This window comes from Pavona decussata, unplaced genomic scaffold (genome assembly GCF_977016875.1).
Source record: "Pavona decussata unplaced genomic scaffold, jaPavDecu1.1 SCAFFOLD_199, whole genome shotgun sequence".
Taxonomy (NCBI): Eukaryota; Metazoa; Cnidaria; class Anthozoa; order Scleractinia; family Agariciidae; genus Pavona; species Pavona decussata.
In genome coordinates this window covers 774,922-799,223 of record NW_028145607.1, presented here as the reverse complement: position 1 = coordinate 799,223, position 24,302 = coordinate 774,922, and the positions used below count along the sequence as shown (strand labels likewise).

The 24,302-nt window shown below is 38.1% G+C and overlaps 1 protein-coding gene, 1 long non-coding RNA gene and 1 pseudogene across 3 annotated transcripts; 1 reads left to right on the top strand and 2 right to left on the bottom strand.

The window, feature by feature from the left end:
* The first annotated feature begins 73 nt into the window (after nt 1–73).
* Nucleotides 74–2,935, top strand: LOC146461357 (uncharacterized). The gene has a single exon (XM_085086965.1). It carries the CDS (start codon nt 74–76, stop codon nt 2,933–2,935), a length of 2,862 nt encoding a protein of 953 aa, XP_084943091.1.
* A 2,395-nt stretch (nt 2,936–5,330) lies between these two features.
* LOC146461356 (ras-like protein 1) lies at nt 5,331–12,510 on the bottom strand (annotated as a pseudogene). Its single transcript, XR_014857421.1, has 5 exons — nt 12,487–12,510; nt 11,422–11,517; nt 9,036–9,262; nt 7,980–8,075; nt 5,331–6,151 (listed from the first exon to the last, which is right to left on the bottom strand). The product of XR_014857421.1 is annotated as a ras-like protein 1 (transcript).
* Nucleotides 12,492–19,094, bottom strand: LOC146461355 (uncharacterized). Its single transcript, XR_014857432.1, has 4 exons — nt 18,733–19,094; nt 15,016–15,251; nt 13,854–13,949; nt 12,492–12,714 (listed from the first exon to the last, which is right to left on the bottom strand). It is a non-coding gene; the product is annotated as an uncharacterized LOC146461355 (long non-coding RNA).
* Nucleotides 19,095–24,302: the final 5,208 nt, after the last annotated feature.

Below are 24,302 nucleotides of genomic sequence, written 5' to 3'. Positions count from 1 at the left end.
CCTCCAAGGTCCGGATCTTACGAATAATCTCGCAGGTGTTCTACTCAGATTCCGGCAAGAACCCATAGCAATAATGTCGGACATAGAGCGGATGTTCCACCAGGTACTTGTGGCACCGGACGACTGTCATGCCCTGCGGTTTCTTTGGCGGGAAGATGGCAATCCTTCAAACAACCTTGTTGATCATCAGATGTTAGTACATCTATTTGGCGCCAAATCATCGCCATGTTGTGCCAGTTTCGCCCTCAGGAAAACGGCACGTGATAATCAAAGTGAATTTGACGTCCAGACCGTTGACACAGTTTATCGCAACTTCTACGTCGATGATTGCTTGAAGTCGGTGGTCTCAGTTCCTGATGCGAAAAGATTGGTGCACCAATTGAAGGACTTGCTTTCCAAAGGCGGGTTTCATCTTACAAAGTGGATAAGCAATTGCCGAGAAGTTCTTGAGTTTATACCGGCTTCAGAGCGGGCACCGTCTGTGATGTCTCTGGATTTTGAAGATTTGCCTATTGATCGAGCCTTGGGAACCCAGTGGAATGTCGAGAAGGACACATTAAGCTTCCGTGTCTCCGAGAAAGAAGTCGCTGATAATAGAAGGGGGATATTGTCCTTGGTTTCTGGTGTGTACGAACCGCTAGGATTCGCAGCCCCTCTTGTATTGCCGGCCAAGATGATCCTTCAAGAACTGTGCAAGCAAGACTTCGGCTGGGACGATCAAATTCCTGATGAGAAGCTAACGGAGTGGCGTGGTTGGGTTGATAATCTTCCAAAACTGAAGCTTGTTAGCTGGCCACGTTGTATGAAGCCTCGAGGGTTTGGCAACCTCCTTAATGTTCAACTGCACCACTTCAGCGATGCATCGGAGAAAGGATACGGTGCAGTATCGTATATCCGGCTTGTAGATGTTTCAGGTCATATTCACAGTGGATTACTCCTTGGAAAGGCACGGGTAGCACCCTTGAAAACTATCACAATTCCTCGGATGGAGCTGACCGCTGCAACCGTAGCTGTGAAATTGCATAAGTTCCTCGAAGACGAGCTTGACCTTCAAGTTCACAAAACTGTGTTCTGGACAGACTCTACTATAGTCCTTCAGTACATCCGTAACGAGGCAAGGAGGTTCCAGACGTTTGTGGCTAACAGATTGTCGATAATTCACGATGCGTCCTCTCCATGTCAGTGGCGGTACGTGGACTCGCAGTCCAATCCTGCAGACTACGCTTCCCGTGGTTTGTCAATTCTTGAGACAGAGAAGTGTGAAAGTTGGCTTAATGGTCCAGCCTTCCTCCGCAGACATGAGAGTGAATGGCCACAATCCCCTTTCCAGATACCTGATTGTTGTGAAGAGGATCCAGAATTGAAAAGGAAAAAGCCACAAATCCACTTAGTGTTAAGAGAAGACATCCTCGAGCGCCTACTTCGGACACACTCCTCCTTTAACAAGCTTCAGGCATCCGTCGCCTGGTTGTTACGTTTCCGAGAATACCTTCAGTCACGTGTGTCCCAGAAAGCACCACGAGTGGGAAATTTGACGGTTGGAGAAATTTCCCGTGCGACAAGAGAAATAGTTCAAGTCATTCAAGCCCAATCTTTCCCGAAAGAGTTAGAAATTCTGTCCAAGGAGCGTTCAGCAAGTTCTCTAGATTCAAGCCTCTCACGTCCATCCAGAAAGAGATTCGCATGCGTGGGTTACCTCAGTCCTCTACGTAAGCTGAGTCCGTTCATCCATAATGGTATCATATGCGTCGGAGGACGTCTTGAAAGGGCACCTATTAGTTTCGACGCCAAACACCCAATGATTCTGCCTGGCAAGAATTACGTCACCGACCTAATTGTTAAAGAGTATCACGAAGCAGAAGGCCATGTGGGTGCAAACCAAGCCCTCTCCAGCATTAGACGAAAATTTTGGATCCTTCAGGGACATTCAGCTGTTCGTCGTGTTGTTGGGAAGTGTTTGAAGTGTCGTCAATGGAATGCTCCTCCATGTCAGCAAGTAATGGCACCTCTTCCCAGAGCAAGGGTAACCCCACAGTCGCCTCCGTTCTCTTCAGTGGGAGTGGATTACTTCGGCCCAATTCTTGTCAAGTTAAAACGAAGTCATGTGAAGAGATACGGGTGTCTGTTCACGTGTTTAGCTGTCCGAGCAGTACATATCGAGATTGCGCACGACCTTACCAGCGATTCCTTTATACAAGCGTTCTCCAGCGGTTCACCAGTTGAAGTCTTTAGTGACAATGGAACCAACTTCAGAGGAGCAGAAGTAGAAATTAAGACCGCCTTGGAGAAATGGAACATCGACCGAATCGACAATTGTCTCAGAAGACGAGGCGTTACTTGGCACTTCAATCCACCGTTAGCAAGTCATGCTGGCGGAGTCTGGGAAAGAATAATCCGTTCCATACGCAAGATTCTCCGCTCACTCTTAGGCGTTCAACTGGTCGATGACGAGACTCTCCTTACTTTCATGGCAGAAGTTGAGAAGATCCTTAACGATCGCCCTCTCACGCCACCGTCTAGTGACCCGCAGGACCTCGAACCCTTGACCCCGAGCAAGTTGCCATTGCTTCGTCCAAATGTCTGTCAGTCTCCAACAGAAACCAGTGATGTCGTGTCTTATGCGTCTAAGCGTTGGAAGCAAGCACATTATTTAGCTGATGTGTTTTGGAAGCGTTGGATACGCGAATACATACCGGCTCTTCAGCTAAAACTGAAATGGCTCCGTCCACGCCCAAGCTTGGCTGTTGATGACTTGGTTCTAGTCGTTGACGAAGCTTCGCCTCGCGGATTTTGGCCGAAGGGTATTGTTCAAGAAGTATTTCCTGACAAGCACGGTTTCGTGAGACAGGTCTTGGTCAGGACGGCCTCCTCGGTTCTACGACGCGACGTGCGGAAACTTTGCCTATTAGAAGGCGCTTTATTTGAAAGAGACTAACCTGGACAGTGACGTTAAATAACTGAACTCAGACATTATGAACACCTTAGTTTTTTTTGGAAAGGCTTTCTTATATGCGCCTTTCGGGGGCCGGTGTGTTACAGCGAGTTATAGCTTTTTATTTTATTTTTCTGCGCGACTAATTTTCACTTACTTTTGTTTTATTTGTGTGTGTTACATCTTTCGTACCTTTCGCCCCCACACCTTTATAGTTCATTATGTATGTATATAGCCTTTCTGTCACCCCTTTTTTACCCTTTTTAAGCCAGTTTTCTTGCATAAGTTTTCAGTGTGCGCATCATTTTCAGTTTTGTATAGTTGTGTCTCGCCGTTCTTCCCGTCTTGATTAATTCTCTGTAGAATCACCGATAAGGTACGTTCTTGTGTTAGTCGTTCGTTTTCTATTGTTTCTCAGTTGCTCATTCCATGTCGTTTACTTGTAGTATTATTTTTAACATCTTTTATTTAATCTTTGTATTTCAAGAACCGTTCTGGTACGGATTTGTTTACCGTCGGGATGAGTTACTTTGCAATGGCGAAAAATATCAAATAAAGTGAAAGTAGAGAGCTGAGTGATTAGCAGCGGCTACATCTAGTTTTGTCATAAATTATCACCCCAGTGCAAAAAAAATGTCGATTAGTGTCTCTGGCCAGAGACATAGTAGGTCGGAATGAATTGAAACTTGAAAAATGTTAGGGTAATGTTTTTCAAGTTTTCGCATTTTTGTACTTCCAAAATGCGCTAGAACAGAGGACGAGTTGTTCCTGTCAAGTATTGAGTTGATTTCTCTCCTCTCGTTGTTCTAGAATTATTTTGTAGCAAAGTGAAGGTCTTATTTCACAATTATTAACAAATGAGGTCAAAACTCCCCATGATTTTAAGGGCATAATTAAGCTCTGTGTTTATAACTGCATGGGAGCCGGGCGGTGCGAGTGAAACTGCCCCGAAACAAATTGTTAAAAAATTAGTTTATCCACGAATATTTTTCCTATTAAAACGGTTGAAATATATTTGTAGAGCTTGAAACACCGAAATGAGACAAGAAAGTCCACAAGGATTCCGATACTTCACTGGTTTATTTGCTTGTCTCGATTTTCACAACGTTCACTAAATTGGTTCCATTGCGATTGAAAACGGTGCTCTGCGCGGCGAAGGCGCGCGCGCGGAGCGCTATAGCCAAGAGAAATTAATAAGCCCATCAATACGAGAAATGACGTCACTTCCGTCCGTCCGTCCGTACGCAGCACTACAGGAAAACTCAAGTGTGTGAGGCTGTGTTGTTTTAGGAAAATTTTGCACTCTATAATAAACGCGTCATCGCGATGAGTCCTCGTACAATTAAGGATTAATTTGCGAAAACTTTTAAAATACGCGTGAAAATTAATCCTTAATTCTACTCGGCTTCATGCAATTACATATACATATTAGCTTTCTCACACACTGACTTGTCAAAACTATTTTGATACAAAACTATATTAATCTCGTTTACTTAACTAAGAGAACTGGTCATAACAAGTTTGCTCGAAGATCCACCTTGTCTGGAGTAGGGGCTATAGAACACCATACCTATTCTGTGAACATAACCAACACAATTTTATTGGCTTTAAGATTTGAGTTGACACAGAAATATTCAGCTAGCAAGAGTCAGCATTGCTAGATAAACAAGAAAAGTGAGGTTCTAATCTCATCGTTATTTTTACTGCTATACAGAGGAGTGGCTATGCAATAAAGAGGCCATCTTTTGAGGTTGAGGAAGGGGAGTGCAGGCAGAGGTCACCATCTATTATGGAGTTTGGTCTTTCCTAATGCTGTTCTTATCTTATCCGCAATTTTAAACGTGAGTCATCCAAACTAATCATATAATCTCAACAATGCACAGCCTCCAACAACTTAAAATTCAACACCAATCCGCTAACTCGAACTATTTTTGTTTCCCTCCTGAGTTGAAGTCGGCGGGATTCTACTGTGACTCCAAAGCTTGCTATGAGGAATTTTCATTAATCATGGTGTGTTTAAGCTCAATGTGAACGCTGCCAAAATTGTTGTCTCCAACAAAATCGTTGTTGACTGTGAGTATTCTTTTTTTTCTCAGGGATGGTTAAGTGGAGCGCGCAAAAAAAAAATAATAATAATAAAAAAAAAATAAATAAATAAATAAAAAAGCGTCGCCTCGTGGGAAGCAATTTTCACGCTGGCTCGCTTTGCTATCCCCAAGAAAAAGCAAGGGTCTACTCGCAAATTAAATCATCGTGTAAAATGCCTGATCACAGAGCATTCAACCAACATACGGTGGTCCAGCATAATGGAGAGCAGAGTGCTAAACATTCTTACATCGAAAATGTACAGCAATGTTGGAACATTTAGCTGGGGTTTCAAACACACTAACGACAATGCTGTCAGGGAATTATTTATTTATTTCCGAACGTCTACTGTCGGTACATGTTACACTGTATATCGAGGAAAATCGAAAGAATCTACTTTGCAGTACAATGTTGACTCGTAGGTAATTTTGGACCGTGTTTCTGAGGCGTAAATCAGTCTTCCTCAAAATAAACCCAACCAGCAATACGTCTCCTGCTACTGATTTTCAAGTACCATTTGTTGACCAGGAAAAAAAAAGAAAAGAAAAGAAATGGCCGGCTAAAGACGAGACACTATAATTTATAAAACAAAGACTAAAGTTGAAGATAGCTACTGCCCATAAAGATCCGTAATAAAGGCAAGTTCTGATAACGTAATGTCAAAATAAGCAGCGTAGAATGTCGGCTACTTAGCCCACATACAAACTCTCCTTTCCTAAAGTTGCTCCCAGAGATGTTAACTCGCCCAAAATGTCAAAATATGCCCGTATAAAAGAAGTACCTGTCTTTACATAAACAGATGCAATAATGCGACACTCTCAAAACTAAAAAGTGACTTGTATGTAAAATTGGAGCTATGGCTTGGGCGACTTAACTCCACTAAGGAAGAATTGCCATGTAGGAGAAGTAACCGGTTACTATGTCTTGTCGGCAATGAAATATGAATAGCCTTTCCTAAATGTAAACTACAAAATGAATCCTGTTTAAATGCTAATCCTAGAGTAAAAGACATTTTTCTGGTTTGGCCGGTTTGCTCCCAGGATTTCTGGGTACTGTTCTTTCTAACAACGATGGCTGAATTCGCTGGATCTGTTGCATCATCAGCAGGAATGATTACTCGACATTCAGGCCAGTCTAAAGAAAACACAAAACAAATGTCAGAGCAGCTGAAGCGCTGAGAATACAGCTACACCAAGGCTGCTTTCAACTGAATAACACAATTAAATCAGGCATGTTTCCAATTGTGAACACCTATATGAATGCTGCTTTTAAGCGTGAACACTGCCACACTCGTATAAGGCCTGTTTTTCAACTATAAACCTATATCAAGGCTGCTTTCAAGCGGGACACAGCTTCATGTCATTGTTTTCAAGTGAGAACACAACTATAAGAAGGCCGCTTTCAGTTGTGAAGAGAACACAGCTATATCAGTGCTGTTTTCAAGTGTAAACACAAATATAAACTATCAGGGGTACATGTATTTCCAGAGCAGGGTTTATCCTAAAGGATGGCATTGCCGGGCCACCATAAATAAAAACAAACAGGCACATACAATTTGCAGAAGTGTGTCAAACGTGGCGCTCAAATTTCACCAAAATTTCAACTAAGAGTCTTACAGACTAAATGCATCGTATCTTTGGGAGCAAGGGTAATGTTTTGAAATGGTTTTTTACCACACTTAAAAAACGCCACATTACAAATTTCATCTGGTATCAAAGCAACCTATAAAAGTGGGGTTGGGTATATTCGTTATAAGTTACACTGTATACCCAGCTGGTCACTGGGTATAGATGTTAACGATACTGTTATAAAGTCTGAAAACTTGCATGGATTTAACATAGAAGAGGTCCGTTTCTCATGAGCATTTTTCAGATCCGTTTCTACCAACTAGTGATCGCTACTTGTGTTTACTGTCCTATTGTGATTAGAGTTTCAATGTTTGTTAGATGATAAAAATTGTCGGTAATGGAAAAATATTTACGACGCAATTTTTTGGGCTAAAATAGTTAAAGGAATTTTATTTGGTGTTGATAACACCTTGTTCACCTTCCTTTGATGAGTTTCTACCCAACTTGATCTTTAACCAATCCTTTCCAGGAAATAACTATTGGTACTATTTTTAATCAATTTTAGTTCATATTCTTGGGTTCTTTTACCACATTAATGGCAGTTGATGTTACCTTTAAAAATGAAGATATCTGAATAACGATATCTGTACTTTTAAGATGTTTGAAAGTAAATACTACGATTTTACGGTGATTATGAAGGTAAATATCCATTGTGGTAATTCTGCTATTGGCCACATACTGAATACAGTGTATATAATTTGAGTGATAAAGTGGACACTGTGCACGTTAAAATAATACTTTTTCGGAAATAATTATTAGGAAAAACATCACAGGTCTCAAAGAGGTTATGTATTAACTTTAGAGACCATGTTTTACATAACTGGGCACCGGGAAATTACATAATCAGAGGTCTGAAATAGAGTCAGGATTTGGAGAACCAGACAGTGCAACCTCACAAAAAAATTCTAAAGATCAGCCACACTGACAGCAGGCTCATCTTCACAAGGGTTTCTGTTCTGCAGCCGACTCAAAATGTACCAACAGCTAACCACGTTATCAGCCACAGATCATGATTTTCCGTTCATAGTAACTTTCCCCAAGACCTCTTTGGACTTGGCTCCATCGACCTGATATCGCTATTAAAGGGTTTCTATTGCCTAATGCTACAAGATATTCTGCAACGTCTGATGTGAAGGATGCGTTAGGTGCTGTATATGAAGTTGTTTTTTTGTTTTGGGTCACATGAACTACTAGGATTGAGAATACGTTTTGGGTCATTTTTGGACCACGAGGTTGTTCTGGAGTATTGTATTTTGTTTTGGAAAAGGATTATACAGTTACTTGGAACCAACGTCGCTTCAGTAATCATTCCACCTTGTAACAGTGTAACCTACCTTGGCTGATGTCTCAATGAATGGGATGTTCACATCAGATGAATTGCAGTATTCTAACACTACATCTTTCATTACATCTCTTTCCTCTTCTAAATCCTAGAATGAGAAATCGGAAGTGTGTATCAGTCATCTTGACCCCTTAATTGGTTAAAGGGAAGCAGGGACCAGGGGAAACAGAACTCATTTGGGTTCCCACATACATGTATGTTGGATCTGTCTTGAGTTTCATGGTGTCATTTCCAGCACGCATGCATGTAGCATGTTAATCAGGTGTACAGCGCTGCACATTTATCATATTATTTATTTTAATCCTATCTGTTTACACTTGGTTATTGATTTTTTATTTATTTTTTCTTGTAATATCAGATAATTTACGGTAGGCCAGCAACTCAGTCATAAAAACACAATAAAATAAATAAATAAATAAATAAATAAATAAATAAATAAATAAATCACTTCATTTAAGTGTCAATGTATTTGGTGCAGAGCACTAATTGGGGACACTTTCTAGATCGAATTAGAATTTAGAAGCGTTGGTTTTTGAGGAGAAGGGAAAACCGGAGCACCCAGGGAAAAACCTCTTGGAGCAAAGACAAGAACCAACAACAAACTCAACCCACAAATGACGCCGACTCTGGGAATTGAACCCGGGCCACACTGGTGGGAGGCGAGTGCTCTCAGCACTGTGTCATCCCTGCTCTCCAGAAATTGTATATGTACATGTATAGCAGAAACAAATGTAAGATTTTTCCAACACACTTGATATTAGGTACATGCAATTTGGCCACTGTAAAGAGATTCGAGTAACTGATGTTTCAACCGTGAGCCCTTTGTGATTCCCTCTTACATGTGCATGTACAAAGGACTAACACTGGAAACATCAGCACTTGAATCTCTTTACATACACTGTATGTATGGTGTCTGAATCACCTGATTAACTCTACTGATAAAAAAAAAAACATCCATTTCCAATCCTTACTGTACAGCACCATTGTTTCTTAAGAAAGTAGAGGTAAATCACCCATCAATGTACATGACTTGTATAGAAGAACTTACCAACTTATTTCCAACAATGACCATCGGGATAGCTGAAGTGAAGATCTTGGATGATCTTGCTTCTAAGATCCTGGAGCTCGTGCCAACTGGATACAGAATTGATGGCAAACAACACTAAGAATGCATCACCTGTCGCTACTGATGAATCACGGAATGAGCCCTATTCTTCCTGCCCTGCTGTATCAACTATCTCCGTGGACATCATATAATTTGCCATTATATTCAATCTGCATCAAAAGATTGTAGAATTAAAATAATTACTAATTTTATAAAACTGGTGAGGCCATCACCTTTGTCCATTTACAAGAGTAACATCACAGCTGTCATTTATTTTACAAATTTTGGTTTAAATTCTGCAAGAGGTGTCTGAAATCTACAATCGAAGGGGTGAGTGGAAAAAAGCCCTAAGTGACATCTGATCTTATGTCAAATTCTCCTTTGCTCATACAAGGAAGAACAAGGCAATTTACTTGGAGAATTAGGCACTCAATCAGATGTCACTTAAGGCATTTTTCCACGCACCCCTTCAATTACATGTACATGTATGGAGGCAATGTAACCCAACACCATTGGAAAAGACAAAATAATCAATTGGCAGTCAATAAGCGCATAAACTTTGCTGCAGTGCATGTATGTGCTAAAGCTGCATTGTACAGTATGTATACCTATTATAATTCAGAGATTTGTCGATAATGTTAAATACCCTCTGCAAACATGGTTAACTTTGAAATTTGTTGCATACTACACACCTGAAAATGCTACAGTATGCTGGGAATGTAACCTACATATACAGCTATCAGAGCACCTTTCATGTACAGGTAAACATGACTGTTAATGAAAAGGTAAAAAAATCTCAAAAATGTAATTATTTAATTTACACATCCAATCTGTGTATGTATGTGGTGTTAAATCAAGTATATTCTGTAGTTCAAGTAGAAATATCCTTGGTACCCACAAGGTGCGGTGCAGAGGAGTTTTTGTTCTGCAGCTGACTTAAAATGTACCAACAGCTAGCGACGTTATCAGCCACAGATCATGATTTTCCGGTCACAGTAACTTTCCACAAGACCTCTTTGGACCTGGCTCCATCGACCTGATATCACTATTAAGGGGTTGATGTTGCCTAATGCTACAAAACATTTTGAGACTTCTGATGTGAAGGATGCTTTGAGTGCTGTATATGAAGTTGGTTTTTGTTTTGTTTTGGGTCACATGACCTACTAGGATTGAGAATACGTTTTGGGTCACTTTTGGACCACGAGGTTGTTCTGGAGTATTGTATTTGTTTTAGAAAAGGATTATACAGTTACTTGGAACCAACCTTTGGTAATCATTCCACCTTCTAACAGCAGGGCAAAAAACTTCCACTCGTCCGCCCGTCCGAGACGAGTACTCTCGTATCTCGGACGAGTGGATTTCCAAAAGCACTTGTCCTACGGGACGAGTAGAGTTTGCCTGAAAAAGGATGTTCTTTTCTACTGAGGTCTGAGTTCCCAAGCATTTTGGACATTGCAAACTGGCCTGAGTATCGCGAACTTTAGTTTCTTTTCACGGCAACTTTTCCGTTTTCGCTTCTGTTTTCCGAGAATATCTGGTTCTGTTGTTTCGATGAAGACTGGGATCCACATACCATATATGGAAATGATGACCTCGTTTGAGACAAGGTGAACGATGCGATTACCGTTGTGGCAAGTTCTGTGATTATTAAAGAAGTAATAAAACCTGTGAAACAATATGAAGAAAGTCGAATTCGAAAATTCCAACGAACATGGAAAAAAGAATTTCCCTGGGTTAAAATTGACGCGGAGAAGAATGAAATGTTCTGCATTGTGTGCGGCAGGTATCCAACAGTAGGTGATAAAGCGAGCCGACTTTAAGTCGGCATCAATGGATCGTCCGCCACTGATTTTCGCTGTGATTCTCTTGTGAGACACGCGAAGAGCCATTCTCATTACTATTGTTTTCAACGAGCTAAAAGCGAAGAAAAACCAGAGAAGGCGCCGCTACAGCCAATAAGCCGTAAAATCGACGAGGAGTCAAAGGAGTCATCTTAGATCGCAGTTTTAATGCCTCGTAGATGTCCTGCATTTTCTCAAGTCGTGTATAAAGAACGTGTGTGATCCCCGATGTGTCTGTATGAAATGGTGTTGTATTGAAAAGTGCAAAAAAGAACATAAATTGAAATAAGTGTTAAAATAAATACTCGAGATTTAGTACAAAACAGATTATACAAATTCTACTTATTTTTATGACATTTTGTTATTCACTTTAATAATTATTTCGGACCGGCAAATTTAACTTTCGGACAACCAGAATCTGAACGTTACTCGTCCAATGGACAAGTGGAATAAAAAAACAGTTTTTTGCCCTGAACAGTGTAACCTACCTTGGCTGATGTCTCAATTAATGGGATGTTCACATCAGATGAATTGCAGTATTCTAACACTTCATCTTTCATAACTTCTCTTTCCTCTTCTAAATCCTAGAATGAGAAATGAGAAATTTGGAAGTGTGTATCAACTATCTTGACCCCTTAATTGGTTAAAGGGAAGCAGAGACCAGTGGAAACAGAACTTATTTTCGTTCCCACGTACATGTATGTTGGATCTGTCTTGAGTTTCATGGTGTCATTTCCAGCACGCATGCATGTAGCATGTTAATCAGGTGTACAGCGCTGCACATTTATCATATTATTTATTTGCATTCTATCTTTTTACACTTGGTTATTCATTTTTTATTTATTTTTTTGTTGTAATATCAGATAATTTACGGTAGGCCAGCAACTCAGTCATAAAAATACAATAAAATAAATAAATAAATCACTTCATTTAAGTGTCAATGTATTTGGTGCAGAGCACTAATTGGGGACACTTTCCAGATCGAATTAGAATTTAGAAGCGTTGGTTTTTGAGGAGAAGGGAAAACCGGAGCACCCAGGGAAAAACCTCTTGGAGCAAAGACAAGAACCAACAACAAACTCAACCCACAAATGACGCCGACCCTGGGAATTGAACCCGGGCCACACTGGTGGGAGGCGAGTGCTCTCAGCACTGCATCATCCCTGTTCTCCTGAAATTGTATAAATAATTAATTATGTACATGTATAGCAGAAACAAATGTAAGATTTTTCTAACACACTTGATATTAGGTACATGCAATTTGGCCACTGTAAAGAGATTCGAGTAACTGATGTTTCAACCGTGAGCCCTTTGTGATTCCCTCTTACATGTACATGTACAAAGGACTAACACTGGAAACATCAGCACTTGAATCTCTTTACATACACTGTATGTATGGTGTCTGAATCACCTGATTAACTCTATTGATAAAAAAAAAAAAAAAAAAAAAAAAACACATTCATTTCCAATCCTTACTGTACAGCACCATTGTTTCTTAAGAAAGTAGAGGTAAATCACCCATCAATGTACATGACTTGTATAGAAGAACTTACCAACTTTTTTCCAACAATGACCATCGGGACAACTGAAGTGAGTTGATGATCTTGGATGATCTTGCTTCTGAGATCCTGGAGTTCGTGCCAACTGGATACAGAATTGATGGCAAACAACACTAAGAATGCATCACCTGTCGCTACTGATGAATCACGGAATGAGCTCTATTCTTCCTGCCCTGGTGTATCAACTATCTCCACATCATATAATTTGCCATTATATTCAATCTGCATCAAAAGATTGTAGAATTAAAATAATTACTAATTTTATAAAACTGGTGAGGCCATCACCTTTGTCCATTTACAAGAGTAACATCACAGCTGTCATTTATTTTACAAATTTTGGGTTAAATTCTGCAAGAGGTGATTGAAATCTACAATCGAAAGGGTGAGTGGAAAAAAGCCCTAAGTGACATCTGATCTTATGTCAAATTCTCCTTTGCTAATACAAGGAAGAACAAGGCAATTTACTTGGAGAATTGGGCACTAAATCAGATGTCACTTAAGGCTTTTTCCACGCAACGCTTCAATTACATGTACATGTATGGAGGCAAATTGTAACCCAACACCATTGGAAAAGACAAAATAATCAACTGGCAGTCAATAAGCGCATAAACTTTGCTGCAGTGCATGTATGTGCTAAAGCTGCATTGTACAGTATGTATACCTATTATAATTCAGAGGTTTGTCGATAATGTTAAATACCCTCTGCAAACATGGTTAACTTTGAAATTTGTTGCATACTACACACCTGAAAATGCTACAGTATGCTGGAAATGTAACCTACATGTACAGCTATCAGAGCACCTTTCATGTACAGGTGAACATGACTGTTAATGAAACGGTAAAAAAATATCAAAAATGTAATTATTTAATTTACACATCCAATCTGTACATGTATGTGGTGTTAAATCAATTATATTCTGTAGTTCAAGTAGAAATATCCTGGGTACCCACAAGGTGCGGTGCAGAGGAGTTTTTGTTCTGCAGCCAACTCAAAATGTACATGTACCAACAGCTAGCGACGTTATCAGCCACAGATCATGATTTTCCGGTCACAGTAACTTTCCACAAGACCTCTTTGGACCTGGCTCCATCGACCTGATATCACTATTAAGGGGTTGATGTTGCCTAATGCAACAAAATATTTTGAGACTTCTGATGTGAAGGATGCTTTGAGTGCTGTATATGAAGTTGGTTTTTGTTTTGTTTTGGGTCACATGACCTACTAGGATTGAGAATACGTTTTGGGTCACTTTCGGACTGAGGGGTTGTTCTGGAGTATTGTATTTGTTTTAGAAAAAGATTATACAGTTACTTGGAACCAACCTTCGGTAATCATTCCACCTTCTAACAGTGTAACCTACCTTGGCAGATGTCTCAATTAATGGGATGTTCATATCAGATGAATTGCAGTATTCTAACACTTCATCTTTCATAACTTCTCTTTCCTCTTCTAAATCCTAGAATGAGAAATGAGAAATTTGGAAGTGTGTATCAGCTATCTTGATCCCTTAATTGGTTAAAGGGAAGCAGGGACCAGTGGAAACAGAACTTATTTTGGTTCCCACGTACATGTATGTTGGATCTGTCTTGAGTTTCACGGTGTCATTTCCAGTACGTCTACATGTAGCATGTTAATCAGGTGTAAAGCGCAGCACATGTACACGTTTACTGAACCCTAGTGTTTTTTGTTGTTTTTTTCTTGCTTTGTGTACATGTTTGTGTGTGTGTCCTATCTGGTTGCGCTGTTTTTTTTTTTTTTTCCTTTTATAATTTAATTGCATCCTATCTATTACACTGGTTTATTTATTTATTTATTTATTTATTTATTTATTTTCTCTTGTAATATCAGATAATTTATGGTAGGCCAGCAACTCAGTCATAAAAATATAATAAAATAAATAAATAAATAAAATTAATCACTTAATTTAAGTGTCAATGTATTTAGCGCAGAGCACTACATGTAATTGGGGACACTTTCTAGATCAAATTAGAATTTAGAAGTGTTGGCTTTTGAGGAGAAGGGAAAACTGGAGTACCCAGAGGAAAACCTCTCGGAGCAAAGATCACAACTAACAACAAACTGAACCCACATACAGTGTATGACACTGAGTCTGGGAATCGAACCCGCGGATTGCTGGGAGGCGAGTGCTCTTAGCACTGCGTCATCCTTGCTCCCTTGAAATTGTACATGTACATGTATAGCTGAAACAAATGTAAGATTTACCAACACACTTGATATTAGGTACATGTAATTTTGCCACAGTGACTGTAAAGAGATTTGAGTACTGACGTTTCGAGTGTAAACGCTTTGTGATTCCCTCTTACATGTACAGTAACACTGGAAACATCAGCACTTGAATCTCTTTACATATGAATGGAGTCTGAATCACCTGAGTAACTCTGTTGATAAAACCAAACATTCGTTTCCAATTCCCACTGTACAACACTATAGTTTCTTAAGAAACTACATATGTACATGTAACTCACACGTCAATGTACATGTATAGAAGAACTTACCGGTACCAACTTATTACCAACAATGACCATCGGGATAGCTGAAGTGAGTTGATGACCTTGGATGATCTTGCTTCTGAGATCCTGGAGCTCGTGCCAACTGGATATAGAATTAATGGCAAACAACACTAAGAATGCATCACCGGTCGCTACTGACGAATCACGGAATGAGCTGTATTCTTCCTGCCCTGCTGTATCGATCTCCACATCAAAGTGAAATAATTTTCCATTATAATCATTTCAATCTGCATTAAAAGATTGTAGAATTAAAATTAATAACTAATTTCATAAAACTGGGGATATCATCACCTTTGTCCATTTACAAGAGTAAGTGTATCACAGCTGTCATTTATTTTACACATTTTGGGTTAAATTCTGCAAGAGGTATCTGAAACCTACAAATATGTACATGTATGGCACTCTCATGTATGGAGGCAATGTAACCCAACATACTAAGAAATTAGAAAAAAATCATCAATTAGAAGTCGATAAGCACATAAACTTTGCTGCAGTGCATGTCTGTGCTAAAGCTGCATTGCACAGTATGTATTCTTATTAAAACTAATGCCCTCTGCAAACATGGTTAATTTTCAAATTTGTTGCACACCACACACCTGAAAATGCTACAGTATGCTGGAAATTTAACCTACATGTACAGCTATCAGAGCCACTTTTATGTACAAGTGTACATGACTGTTAATCAAACGGTAAAAAAAAATTATAAAAAAATGTAATTATTTAATTTACTTGTACACATCCAATCTGTGTACATATGGTGTTAAATCAAGTATATTCTGCATTTGAAGCAGAAATAACCTGGGTACCCAAAGGGTGTAGAGAAGTCAAATTTAATGTAAATGGCGGCTAAATTCACTGCGAAATTGCACAGCAAATTAAGTTTGTTGATACAAAAACGTGATCGAACAAAGCATCATGAGATCTTACAATGCGTCTGTTGAAAGATTATCCCCAAGACACAAGGCGCATGCATCAATGACTGAGATATATCCAAAAGTGCACGCTAATGAGATTCATGAACTGTATGATAAGGTGTCCCCTAACCTTAATTCTCACGAAAAAACACATAATTCTGTCAAACATGAAGTCATATGAAAACGACAAAAAGGCCTCTTTTATATGAAGTACCAAATTCAGGGTTGACTGCATTTGGGGGTGCATCATCTTAGCTTACACACAGGCAACCTTTGCCGGCTATGTTATCTTTCGACAACGCCCTGTAGGGCACCCAGCCTTAAGGTCTCCAATGAGGCCTAGTGGGTCCACAGAAACCATTTTCTAGAATGAACCTCTTTTGCTTGTTTCTCACTACAGATCACTCTCCACAACTCAGATGCATACCTCCTTTCTATATGTTTCCTCTAACACCGAATATGTGGAAAGAGTAACAAGACTGTCTTGTCTGACATGGTTTAGTTCACAACGTGGTTATACATGTACCACCAGATTATAATAGGATCCCATCAAGAAAAGAAGAAAATGAAAAGAAGACCATACATGTACAAAGTGTTGTTTTTGTGGTTAGGAACTGTTAGTGAAACATAGAGAATTATAAGCTGATGTTGAAAATGAGGTTAAGTTTTAAATGTACATGTACAGCAGAACCCGTGTTAATACAACCACCTTAAAAATGGTGAAATAACCCCATGAAATTCCATGGAACTCCATGAAAAATTTTCCATGGAAACCCATGGAATTCTATGGAATTCCATGGAGTAAGTTTTAGGACATGGAATTCCATGGAAATAGCTCCATGGAGTTGCTGCATGGAATTTACTGAAAAATTTTCCATGAAATTCCATGGAAATAGCTCCATGGAGTTGCTGCATGGAATTTAATGGAAAATTTTCCATGGAATTCTGTGGGCAAAAGTTCCATGGAGTTCCATGGAACACAACTGCATTCATAATGAATTTCCATGGAATTTGATGGAAAGACAAAATCCATAGAATTCATTGATGAAAACATTTCACTGATCATGTTTTGCCATAAAATGCTATGGAAACAGCTTTAATAATTATTATAAAGCCTAAAATTATACTAAAGGCTTTGACCACATTTAGTGACTGAAGGGACGCACCAATTTATTACTTTTCTGTGATCAGGCTTTACATTCACAGTTATTTGCTATTACTGAGAATGATATTTTTCAGTGATGAAAATTATTGTAGCTAAATATATATACACCTGTAATTTTGTAACTGTTATAAACTGAAATTAATATACATAAAAATTATTGAATATACTACAGGATAAATACTGCATAAAATAAGCTAGTAAAAAACGTTTGAAATTGAAAAAAAAAAATGAATTGAAATAGTGCATTAAAAGGTTTGAAAAGAGAACAAGTTTTATTTTTTTAAGCCCCACAAAATTCATGCTAGACTTTGCTAGAATTATGGCGAATTTCCTTGAGCGTGGTGTTTAGGCTATTTATAATATTATTATTTGTGCCTCTGTCCTATCTGGCCATCACTCTTTCACTAATCCAGCAAAGAAAAATGATTATTTTACAGCCTTAATTTATTGACACTAATTTATTACGAAAAGATCAATCATGTTTCACTGGTTGCCGGATTCATAAGAGGTGTGTGTTGATAAATTCACTTATCATGTCTCTCATAAAATACTTAACAATTTGTATGTTAGTTGTTTCTGTAACTGATGCATGTAGAAAACTAAAATATTCCTTTCACTCTCCAAAAAGTAAGGGGAGTGGGGCTGAAGTCCCCCCAGTCTCACCCCCTTCACAGTCTCTGATCTTGTAAGAGTATTTACTGGAGCCTCCAAATCTCCTTTCTAGGCCCTTATAATATTATTACTGTGGATGTACAGTTTTTGAATTGGGTGCTTTTCCAGAGACCAAGTTTGAAAATTTCATCCACTTTACAATAGAATACAAATTTTATTAACACTCCCCAAACGGGCTTTTCGGCATTAATCATCTAAGAAAAATTATTATAATATTGTGAGATTATAAGAGAAATTACAATAGGATTATGATAACATAAAATAAGATAAAAATACAATACAATCACCATAAAAATAATACAACAAAAACTTTAAACATCTTCCGCAGGAGGATTGTTTACATTGTTGAAAAGGGAAGTTGAGTTATTTGGGAATTTGTTCCTGAGTAGTAGTAGCAGAAATCACGATTCATAAAAAAATGAATCAGTTAAAATAGAGTCCAACGGTCATAACTGACTAATTATTTTGTTGAGCAGGATTTGGTGACTTCAGTACACTCTTGAGAATTGGTCTTGACAATACTATTGAGTTGAAAAACTGTAGTAAAACAGAAAATTGAGCGCTTTAAGTGAGTTCTTCTGAGTGATCACAGTGATCTTGTTGGTTTCTGAGTAAAATGAGGGTATTTAGCCTTTAACTGACATCTGAGGTGGCAGTTACAAAAATATACACCCAATGCATATGGGCATGAAGTTGATCATGATCTCCATGCAACTTCATTCAAATCAAGATCACGTAAGTCTTCAGCTTATACCAAGATATTATATTAAACCGGCTACAAATAATAATATTTGTTACCCCGTTAAAACAATTGCAAAGGCTTGATATTAAAAATCAATTGGGAATGTCTACTTCAAAAATCTGCAATTTGCTCTATAAAATTCAAGAGGGGCAATTTCACTCGCCCAGAAGATCTATAAAATCACACATTTTCACGCAGTCTTTCATCAATCTTACCTCTTTATAAAAGTAGTTATCCACATTTGCTGCTTTTATCCATCATTTTTTAGCTTAACAGAGGTAAAAATCCAGCGGAAATGTCTCCTGAACGCTCGAATCCCGCCAAACTCAGTTTATGTATAAAATGAAACGAGTCTTTTCCCGAGCCTGCAGTGCAATATCTGCTGACCAAAATGGCTTTGTTCATGCCCAGTCTTCCCAGTCTGAATGAAATCCAAGATGGCTGCCGGTACTCAGTGACTCTAGTCGCTTTCTTAATTACTCATTTTAAAAGCTAGCATTGCGCATGGAGGTCGTTGGAATTATGATTCAAAGCATTGCTGTTCTTTTTGGCATTAAATGGAATCAAGATTCATCAAATAAGGTTTGAAACTAATAGTGTTTATACAAGTGGAGTTTAGTGTACGACCAATAATTGTAAGCTTTGTTTTTTTAGTATTAACGCTTTCCTTGAATTATGAAAGGAAACCAGTTGCAAATACCAATATCAGTTACTCATCTTGGTTTTATGTCTTTATATGTTCAATTTAAATAACATACAAATACAGCTCACTCTTGTGGTATAGACAACAAGTATACATCCTTGCTCTTTCTTCCAAACCATTTGTTATGCCATGGTTAAATATACAGTATGGTTCAGATTAAAACTCACAACAAAGAAATTTTGAATTGTAAATTCCAGTGTACAGTAAAGTTCTGATAGGTATGGGTACAAAACAGCTGCCTCAAAATCATATTTTGTTATAGCGAGAACAAATAATATGAAATGTACATTGTAAATCAAGCTTAAACTCAGCTGAATAAAATAGTAATAAAATATAATACGTTATTTAACCATGCATAGGAGATTAAACAGAGTTAATTAGACTATTTTATACATATTTTGCAATGGACTAGAGTCTACCTCCAAAACAGTATTTTAAATTTATCTATTTTGTGATGGCCTATTTTATTCATATTTTTGCTGAAACTGGCCATAACCAGTATGCTATCTGCAGAAAAATATAAATAACAATGTTGTTATCTTCTCCACTGCTATTCATGATCAGTGAGTACTTAAGGATGTTGCCAATTTAAGGTACAGTACCGCTTGAAACTAAGTTGGACCATTTGCACGCGGTAAAACCTCGTCTTTGCCGAAAGTGATTACCGCGAATTCACCGCGTTTACAATTTTTTGAAATCACATAACTGCACAAAATGTACATGTACTGAAGTTACAGTCTTGGTAATCCCTCACAGTATACATGTGTATGTACATGGAATTGTTGTGATGAACTGGTGGCCTGAAATGCATTTTATCGCACAATTTGTTTATAATAACAGTGTATATGCATGTACAGTCAACTCTCTCATAGGGACCACTTCTTGTAAGTGACCACCTCCCGTAAGCAACCACTTTGTAAACAACCGTTTTGTTTCTCAGTTAAATGCTGTTTCAAGAGCTCTCTTGTAAGCGACCACCACTCAAATTTCTTGAGGGACTGCGACCACTTTTTAGGCCAGAAATTACACATATTCTTTTGTTTTCTGTTTCCGGTAAGTGACCATCCAACATAATCACATATGATTGTTAGTAAATCATTACGCAGAAGTGACAAAAGTTTAATTTTTAATAATGCTGCCCTGGACTGCTGACAGTTAATAACAGTTTAGAGACAGAGAAGATGGCTATAATTAGATTAAGCTTGGCCAGCGATTCTCAAAAGTTATAGTCAGGCACTCTTAATGTTCCAATGATACCACTTTTCGTGGACATCAGTCAAAGAAAGCCCTTAAATTTATGCAATGCCCTGGCTATCCCTTGAGAAATTAATAAGTGCTGCACATTATTTTAATTACTGTTTTAATTAGTCAATTAATACCAATGATAATGATAATGATAATGATAATGATAATATCGATAATAATAATAATTCACATAATCCAACTTGGCTAATGTGGGGTCATAATACTGAGAGGAGACAAAAAATAAAATTTATAGCATCTGGATTCCCTATTCAATCTCACTGTCTTAATGTAATAAAGTGTATTTCCACTGAACAAGAAGACATGTGCACAATGAAGGGAGATTTACAAAATGCTGGTCCCATTGACCTTTGCTAAGCCCCCTCCCCCCCTCCCTCTTCAAATGGCAGTTCTGTGCTCCAAACCCTTGGAAAATATACTGAAGTTTTATTTTGGCACCATTTTAACAACAATGCTAGTGATTTCTCATGCGGAGATTGCACATGCCTCATTTGAAAAAAAACAATGTAATTTTAAGGGCTAAATGTACACAACAAATGATCAATTTATCCTGTGAAATGACACAGAATATTGCCTACATCAGTGAAAGAGTAAATTAAAGCAATAATTTGCTTAGGGATAAAAAAAAAACCTAAAAACAATCTTTTTTATGTCCACAAAACACATACACTGTACACAGTAATTATATAGTACGGTCGGACCTCTATTAAGCGGCCACCTATTAAGCGGCCACTTTCCAAAGTCCCGAATTATTAAGTTGTCAGTAAAGTGCTGTATTCGATACCTCTATTTGACAGCCAACCTCTATTAAGCGGCCAGTTTTAAAGTCCCCAGGGTGGCCGCTTAATAGAGGTCCGACTGTATTTCATTATTTTATATTTTTAACAACAAGCTTGAGATTTCTCTGAATATATGCATGGTTGTGAGGGCTTTTTTCTGAGGAAACCCTGATCTGCACTTGCCATGGATATGTTGAAATCTATTTTTGGACATCCATGGGAAAAAAATAATGTTTGCCTTAAGAAAATATGACTTCCTTTAAATCAATAATTGATTTAATTTATATGTAGTATTTAAAGTTGATCTCTAGACTGAAAGTTATATTTTTGATGCAATGTTTATTATTATCCAATGTTGTTGCTCCAGATTCACAGTGTTTATCCCAGGTGCAAAGTTTTTACTCCGTTAACCCTATGTTTTTATATTCCTGGCCCCATGCAGTTGTTCAAAGAGTGGATAATTTTATCCACTGGATTAGTCGCTATGTGGCAGATAATTTCCCTATAGCCCTATAATTTGTGTATAAAGTAGAAGTGTCTCTCTTATTAATTTTAAGTATGAGAATGTGTGAAAAACTTACCAAAAGTTTTGGTTGGAATACATTTTTTCTGCTGGATTAAGCAACTCATCCACTGGATAAAGTTATCTGCTCTTTGAACAACTGGGGCCTGGATTGTAATCCAGTTTCTAGAGTGCAGTCCTAGGATATGGTCAGTGCATAAGGAATGCAAGTGTGTAGTTCAACCCGAAGACGACAATTCTATATAAGTTCTACATGTGCATATGCAATTATCATTTGATAACTTGTGGAAGGTGGACTTTGTATAATTTCCTTGAATGACTTGAAAACTAAAATCTCAGGAAATTTTGTGTATTGAAGCAAAGAAAGTATTACTCAACATCATCTTGATCAGGAAAAACCTCATTTGCATTTACTTTCAACACACAATTTACATTATACAACTACAAGAGTAGTTTCGTCGGAAGACCTCGTCAGTTGGTCCCCATGTTTGTTTTAAAATGCATGTTCGTTGTAAACCGCCATGGCATTTTAAAACGCGAACATGGTAACCAACTGGCGAGGTCTTCTGACGAAACTAGTTTTGTGGTTGCATATGTAAATTGTGTGTTGAAAGTAAGTGCAAATGAGCTTTTTCCTGATCAAGTTGATGAAACAAAAATGGCTTTAATTTATAAATTAACCGTAAGCTGCAAATTTTTGCATTTTGTGGTTACATTTAATGATTTTTTGTCCATGAATGCTTCTGAAGGAGCCGTACTGTATCAGATTACATTTTGGGGGGTAAGGCAGATCAGGAATGAATTTTCCTGTTTAACCTGCTTACGAGCCTGGTTGGTTGGGTAATAGCTGCTAGTACCAGTCGTCGGTCTTCTGAGATTAGTTTTAGTGTATGGTATGATGGGAGGTGATGTTAAGTTAGAATTTGGTTACAGTTTTGTGTGGATCCAGGATGGAAAATGGTCAGATATTTTACAATAAATATTTGTTGAATAAATATTTGTTGAAATTCTTCTAAGTGGAGACACATACTGAATAATGTAACTCTATATAGTTACATGTCTTTAATTTCAATTTTTAAGAGAATTAACAAGAAATGGAAGTGGCAAAGACAGCAGCTACTAGAGAAGAACATACTAGAAGTTCAGGAATGTAATATATGTAATATATTTTAAGATTTATTGTAGCTCTGCCATTGATTTTGGTCTCATGTATACTTTGTTCTTTAGTTACTTAACTGAGGGAGCCCATTCCTTATAAGCCCGGTGGCTTCCCTTGGGCTTCCTTGCCATAAAGTAGTTACAGTAAATAATACTTATAAATTTGTACAATTTATGGCAAAACAATGAACTCAACTGAACTGAATGTCAAGAGTTAACCTGACACTGATTGGTGGATATGTTGTGGGTTATTTTATTTTATTTTGTTTTTGCTTTAAAATTAATTTATCAAACCAGTTTAAATGTGTAAATGGTGTGTTTCTCTTACAGGTCTTGAAGTGACAGTTGTCATATTGAAGTGCAAGATCCCTTTTTGTTTCTTTAGACCGATACTTCAATGACTCACAACAGGTTAGTTCTTAGGTTTTATTCTTTGGTTGCCCAAAGGTCAATGAATTTTCTACAGAAGGTGAAGCTTTCCAAACAAGGCATGAATTGACAAGAAAACAAGAGACAACTTGTAATGACTGGCTTAATATATCTTATTTATTCGATTAACCGCCATGGGCGCTTATTTAATTTTGGGCCCATGAGGGTGGGCGCTTATTATTTTCCCAACATTTTCAGCAAGTGAGAACACTTTTAGAGAATAACAAAACAAGGGAAAACAAGTTTATTTCGTTTCAACAAGACAAAACAAAGTGTATAAGCTAACATAGACAAGCCATAAACAATATTAAAGTTCATTGACAACTTAACTGACTCTCCTCTTACTTCACTATGGGCTAGTACAGCATTTTTTTGTTGTTGTCGTTGGGAGAGGGTGGGGTTGGCCCTTATTCGAAAGTGGGCGATTAATCAAATAAATACTGTACGGTAATTTAGACCTTTGAGCTCTCTGCTGGGGGTGCCTTATGAGTAGCTTTGCATTTGGTTCCTTCCTGGACTGTGAGAAAGGTCATTTTTCTTGCTTTATTTTCAAGCCTTTTCCCCTCTCTGCCCTCCCTTTGGTAAGTATCAGGTTTGCAAGTATTCCACTGACTGGGTTCAATGTGACGGTTCCTTTGATGAGTTTAACAACTGTAATACTTGGTATGCGAAAGGAAAGCATCACAGATGGAGGCACTCAAAACGTTTTGAAAAAGACATCGCAAGATCAAATATATGCACCCTGTTGTCAGGTGCTAAGGCCTACATAAACATCTACCCCAGTAATGGTTATGCCCTCTTACATCATGTTAATGTTAAGGACGGTGCCTATTACAGTGATACCGAAGTATTTTTGTGACTATACATGCCAGGAAAAACAGATATTAGGAAGGGCCATTGAAATCCAAAAAGAAAATTGGGGGTTGCCAC

What these genes read in the sequence shown, in the direction of transcription:
- LOC146461357 (XM_085086965.1), top strand. Translation starts at nt 74, where the DNA reads ATGTCGGACATAGAGCGGATGTTCCACCAGGTACTTGTGGCACCGGAC.